This window comes from Limulus polyphemus, unplaced genomic scaffold, assembly GCF_000517525.1.
Source record: "Limulus polyphemus unplaced genomic scaffold, Limulus_polyphemus-2.1.2 Scaffold412, whole genome shotgun sequence".
Lineage (NCBI taxonomy): Eukaryota > Metazoa > Arthropoda > Merostomata > Xiphosura > Limulidae > Limulus > Limulus polyphemus.
The window spans coordinates 418,345-425,365 of NW_013666022.1; the positions used below are offsets into that span (position 1 = coordinate 418,345).

Genomic DNA, 7,021 nt, shown 5'->3' on the forward strand with positions numbered 1-7,021 from the left:
AAAGTCTTTATAGATTTAATACTTCTAACTTTCAATATAGTGTGTATATCTTCACAAAATTTGGCAGTCTTTCAATTAATATTACAAGTCTTTCACATACAAAAAATCATACTTTTTAGTGAAGTATTTTTAATAAACTAAAACAAAGATTTATCCATGAATATATTGAGTATTTGTTTTGAATAGTCTGTGTGCAAAGTAATTTTCATGTTAAAATTAAAAATACTTTTCTTCATTTCAAAAATCTCAAATTTTCTTTTTGTAATCCCTAAAACCTCCTAAATGCATTTGAAACTTTTTGTCAGTAAAACTTTAAAGTTTATCTGTTATTTTCTACCCTGTCTCAAAATTGGATTGGTCAATTTGACTGACCTCGTAACCACCAAAAAAAATCGAAATAAATCTAAATTACCCTTTTTTTCTTTCTAGAATGACTTCAAATTGTAATGTGAAACTACAATCGTTTATCCTAAGTAACTCTTGAAGCTCGTAACAGTTTACATCTAATTATAATTAAATTTTATTGCCTTGTTGCCCTTTGAACCGTGTTTATCTACTATCTGTGCCATAATAATAATTACATTACCTATGTGCTGCTCATGTGCGTGCCTCTTAAAACATTTCTGTAATATTATTATTATCTGATTTACCTAATCTAATCTTAACTATCCTAAAAAGATTCCTATTTTTTCATTTTAGTTACTTTTGTAATAATAAATAAAAAATAAACCTGAAAAACAAGAAATATAGGACTTATCCAATCTTCTTTTTTCTTGCTGTCGATTGTCGAGGACACGTAAGCCTACTATTTTATACTAATGGTAGTAATGCACTATATATATATATATTTTATTTAATTAAATAATATACCAAAGAACATAGACTAATAACATGCAAAATATAGACAATTTCCCTTACCTCTCAAAAATTTTCTGGCTTTCTTGTTACAAATTCATCCAAGCTAGCCGTTAACTTTCCCATGGGAAGGATGTTGGTACTCTGACTGTTCAGAACACAATGTTATACAATATGTCATTTGATATTTGAAAACCTTGACTTTCTGTTGGTTATAGGTAATATATAATGAAATGTAAGAGAAACTATCAATGAATTCTAAAATAGAAGATGGGACAGGTGGTTACAGAGCTATTGAATAGAAAATCATATCCCTCCTGCCACACCCAAACAAAATTGAAGATTATAAAAATGGTTTCTCTGAGCAATAATGATTTTATACAGAGTAATTTACATTTAATTTCATACTTTCATATTCAATGACAGGTGAGCCACAGTTTTAGAAGTATATCCTCTTTCTCTTGTAACCCTGGCATCTTGGTGAGCCCATCAACTGGGCCTGAGGAGCCCTTTCATCCCATATAAAACGTTATAGGCTACACTAATGATATCATAGAACATCTGTTATGGTTCAGTTAGTGGTTTATGCTTCTTGGTTGTCATCACAGTTACAGTTTTTGTTGCTTCAGCATACTGTTTGATGTGACCAATTTGAACCATGCTACCACAAAAACTATCTATCAGACACAACGTAGCCCTGAAACCCATGTGATGCCACTTTAGTTTGCTCTGCAACCCTTTGATAAATTGTCAATGTGTATCTTGTCTCAATTCACAGAAGGCATACTTGATAATGTCTTCCTTTGTAACCTCCTTGGATCATCCACATAAGAGGCTAAGTTTTCATCTTCAAACTTTGGACTTGGGATTATTGATTGCTTGATTCTCCATAGGATTGAATCTGTGGTGTGGCTTATTGATAGCCATGACTCATTTTTAAGTTTGTTTTTCATCCGTAATTTGTCTAGGCTCAGCATCTGATGTTGCACCTCCTGTCCATGATTTCATTTATTCCATTTAATAACTTGCTTTAAATGCCTGAAGAAGTAATTCACGTCCTTACTTCTCATCCACTTAAGTACCAGCAGGTTCACCTGTTTCACATCATCATACCCAAATGATGGTGCAGTCAGAATACAACTGCTGCATGACTAAGATACTGTCTGGAGCTATGTTCATTTTGACAAATTCAATACCTTCAAACAAAGTCTGGAGCAAAACACCAAAATACATAAGAATTTACTTTGTTGTCACATTCACTGTTAACCTTGGCTGCTACAAGTAATCATGAGGTATCAACAGTCTGCTTTGCTGGCTTGGAAGATCCTTCACTGCCTCGAAGATCTCTAGGATAATGCCAAGATGCTGGCTGTACTGTCTGGTGGCAGTGCAGCTCTTCCTGATGAGTTTCATACATCATGCAAAATTTGTCACTCTCCTTGGTCTTTAGAGATTTCAATTCGGCATCTGCCAATGTCTGGGTTTGTTACCAAATATCTAGGAGGCTCAGTAAGTCTTTAGATGTCCAGGTTTATCATGGTCACAATGACTAGTTTTCACTTCCTATGCTTCTTCATGTGGAAGGTAATCAGAAAGGTTGAGCTAGTGCTTTCCTTGGTTACCTATTGATCTCTTGGTCATGAGGACAAATTGGGAATGTGGATGTCTCTCATTATAGGTGGCAAATGTTCCTAGTCCCAGAGAAGGCCTCGTCTAGTCTTTGGTACACTAGCAGATCATGTCTTTATTTCACCTACAATTTCTTCCTCCCCACCATAAGATGTATGTGGTCTCCAAAAGTGTCCTTCTTTCATAATCATGGTTTACATACTTATAAGGAAGATAAACTCTCTACTCAAATTAGTTTGTACAAATCTTTTTACCACCTTTTGCAATGAGTAGGACCTTGCTGTAGGAGGGAATGACACAAAAACAGGGTCAAGCAGGTATAACCTTTGCAAGAATAATCATTGCAAACAATTGCCAGACATCCCTAATTTACATACCAACATTCAGCTGTAATCTTTTAATGTAATACACACAAAATTATTAAACAGCAATATGTTTGCATACAAAATTCTCTTCATAATACCCACCAATGCCTTCTTGATGTTGCTTGAAAATACTAAGCCATCCATACCATTGAAATGAGTCTTTGTTTTTTGTTTTTTTTTCAGGTATTGATTAATATTTTCTTTATGTCTGTTTAATCCCTTACAATTGGAACTTTTTGCCTTTATAGAGAAAAAACATGTGAATAAATGTTTACTATAAATTTAATCCAAACATTTGCTTGCTATTGTCATATGTACCATCTTGGATTACAATACATTATAACAATGAATTATAATATATAAAGTGTAATCATGTTGTAGTGTGTAGAATACTTTAGCTGGTGGAATATAACATTTTGTAGTAATGTGTTTGTGATATTACATCACAGAAAAACTAGTAATAATTTAAATCATATCATTTTTTACTAGCTTAGTATGTTTTCAGAAGAAGAAGAGTGTATAACAGCATTTCAGCAATACTTTGTTTGTTCTACACCACTTGTGTAAATAGTGTTTTCACCAACACTTTTGTATGTTGTTACCCAGCTAGTTAGTATTGAGCAAAAATCCTTATCTGCAGCAGCAATGTACAACAAACAAGATATTCCTTAAATTTTGTTATACACTTCTCTTACTGGAAATCTGTATTGTGGGGGGGGCAATAGAAAATGATGTAATAGTTTGATGTAATATCACGTACATATTAGTACTAAATGTTGTGTTCCATCAATAAAACTAAAAACTTGTATAATTTACTTAAAGATGAACTAAAATTGTAAAAATTTTGCATTGTAATAACTCTGAATAATATATACTTCAATTAGATATAGTTTATAGAGGCATATTTCCACAAACTTAAATAATTGGTTCATCAAACTTTCTTTATGAATCAGTAACTGTATTTTAGGTGAAACCTTGACCCAAGATGCAGACCATGAATCTTGTGCTGCTACTGATGAAAAGTGTAAGTAAAAAGTTTAGCATATTTGAATACCAATATATTATTAAAGGGTAAATTGTAAGTTCTAGTTTTATTTATCTTTTTTTGTGTATTGTTACGACAGCAGAAGTCGCGTGACGCTGGGAGCATGCGCGCTGTAGTTTCTCAAATTATCGAGGAACCCCGCGAATGACCTAGTGTTTGCTAGACTCTCTCTTTTTTTAGTATATAAGCCTGGCAAAGAAAACCAGCGATATAGAGATAGATAGATAATTAAAGAAGCGAACAGTAGCGACAGTAATATAAAGTGTGTGTTTTGTTATCAAGATTGCAAATGTATTGACTGTGGAATTACTGTGTATTAGATATTTGTATTGAGGAAAAATAAACTGGTTTAATCAAGAAAGGACTTGTATCGCTGAAGTTCCTCGGAAAGAATTTTACCGGAAATTATTATACAAGCAGATACGTAACAGTATATTTCAGTCTTACCATCTCAATTTTATTATGTAATTATTATTATAGGACTTTGACTGTACTATACTTATTTCCATGAGTGGTCTGTCTACATTAACCTATTTTGTTCTTATTAATAATCTATCTTTAACATTTGTAATTTGGGTTTTATTAGGACTAACTACAACCAGTTGTGTGACACCCTTTGTTGTTGTTTTATGTTTAGGTAGAGAAAGGGCCTTTCATGAATATATTCCAAGGAAATATTCAGTATGTGTGATTGAAAAGTTTTGCATGCATGCATGTAAAAATCAATGTGCATCAATGATACATTTGAAAGTGAAAAATACTGGCATTAATTTTTAAATATAACCAGGCATTCTCATGTAAAAATAAAGTAAATGTATGAGCCACATAATTTATAGCTCAGTCGTTGTGTTGCATGTAAGTTATGTGTGTGTGTACAAACAATTAATTGAACTTAGATTTTTTTTTCACACAAGTATGATAACTTCTTATGAATAGACAACTTTACAATGTGCTATGTTATTAATCTCCATTTGCCTCTTCTTTGTCATAATATGAAGCATAATACTCTTGCTCCTAATTGTAAGCAGTATCCATGACATTTTCTCTATTAATTTTTAGTATCTACCTATACTTGTGTTTGCATTAATATATCAAACTATCATGTTATTTACTAGGCCTGGCATGATTTGATGGCTTTGAATTCTCAACTAGTAATGTGTAGGTTGTAAAATTCAAACTTATAATCGAAAGTGCTTGCTCACTTGTGATGGTCAATCCTACTGTGTGTTGGTAAAGAGTAGCCAAAGAGTTCATTTTGGGTGGGGTTGACTAATTGCCTTTCTTCTAATCTATCACTTCAAAATTAGGAATGGCTAGTGCAGGTATCCCTCAGGTAGCTTTGCATGAAATTCAACAAAACAAAATATTTACTAGGAATCAGATCTTGTTTCTTATTCCTGCTGTTGGTCATTTTTGGCAGCCTTTGGTAAAGTTAGTATAACTTGCTTGAACTATGGATAGCTCATGGACATGTGTCTTGAGTTATAGTAGCCTAATTAAACTTCAGAGTTTGATATATTGAATGTGAAGTTATTTTATCATAATTAAATTAATATTTTTATTAAATTACAAAAGTTTTGACTGTTTTTTTTAATGAGGATTATTTGTTTACATAACTTGAAGTGATACTGGTTATTGATATTCTATTTTTCTTTGATTATTTAGATTCTAAAATCTTAGAAAATGAAAATACTACAATACATAAAGCAACAGCAAATGGACACCTTTGGTAAGCCTCATTTTATATTGCAAAATAAACTGTAAAGAAATGTGCATTCATAATTTTTTTTTGTATATGGGTGTAACTGATAATTCTAACATAAAATCTTTAAGGTCAGTAATCCAAAACTTTTAAAAATTAATTTATGAAACCTGGTTGTATGTAAGGTCCATTATCAAGTTATTGATATTAACCTTATGGTTAAGGGGTAGAACACATTTGGCTACTTCTCGTATGGAGAATGATACACTGTTCAACAATACTTAGAATAACTCTGAGCTTTCTTAATATATCTTCACAACAATTGGTAAGATTTTGTTAAATATTACAAGGATTTTGTACATAGTTATTTGCACTCAGACTCTGAATATTTCAAGTATTATCATCAGCGTATTGTGCAGTGAAATGTTTAAAATTAAAGATAGAAAATGTATATACCTTTTAATTTTTCATTGAATAATCTTGAAAATCTTCTTAGTTTATATTCTTAATCATAAGTGTTTACTTTTCCAAAAAAAGTTTAATTTTGATGTTTTATTTTCCTTTTCTATCCTTGAGCATTATTACTTATCGCGACACACATCAATGGGTGTTCTCAGGGTTTCCTTGGCAGTGACACTTTAGCTGTCGTCAGAACATTGGGACATTTTCCTACTACACTAGGCCTGACAAATTTGACTTATATTTTTTTAAATTATTAAACCTTTCTAACATGCATTTTAAAACATAACTAACACATGATTAACTTAAATATAAAACTAAAACCAATTGTTGGTCCAGTTATCAATGCTATATTCAAGTTTTGAACAACTCTACTTTCAAGATCTACGTATCTACATGTGCCGATGTTTCCATTTATCAACGTTATATTTTAAGATCTGTGCAAGAACTCAGCTAACAGATGTTTCCGCATATATAAGCTATCTTCAAGTTTTGTACACCAAATAAACTTTTCAATTAATATTTCAGATAAGTGTTTTTTGGACAGTTTGTTTACTGCCATATGACAGGTTTTATGATGACCATGGCATGGTTGAAAATAATCAAATCTTGGCTTCTGTTAAAATCAATCATTTAAGGTGCATTGTATCATGTATTATTATTTGTAAGCCTTTCAATCTTCTTTTCCTTTAATAAATCACTCAGGATTGATGTGCATGACTTTTTAGTGGTAAATTATTACCTTTAAGTAGTAACTGTGGATTCTCAAAGAGGCTTTGATGAAAAATGCTTCTGCTAGACATGCTTTCACTATCATAACCTTTTGAAAGTTATAAAGATCTTTATTCTTATTCATTGTCTTTTGGGCTAGCATGGTTAAAAGACATTTCAGACCTTACACTAGACTTTGTGAACCTGTGTTTTTCACAGTGTAGCATAATTGCTGCTAACTTTAATTTTTTTGTT

General features: G+C 31.7%; 1 protein-coding gene across 1 annotated transcript in view; it reads left to right on the forward strand.

The window, feature by feature from the left end:
- Positions 1-7,021, forward strand: part of LOC106458068 (cortactin-binding protein 2-like) — a 119,925-nt gene that overhangs the window by 67,691 nt on the left and 45,213 nt on the right. Inside the window, exons 9-10 of the mRNA XM_022384202.1 lie at positions 3,817-3,873; positions 5,560-5,623. Coding sequence (XP_022239910.1) covers positions 3,817-3,873; positions 5,560-5,623 — 121 coding nt within the window. The remainder of the gene's footprint in view (positions 1-3,816; positions 3,874-5,559; positions 5,624-7,021) is intronic.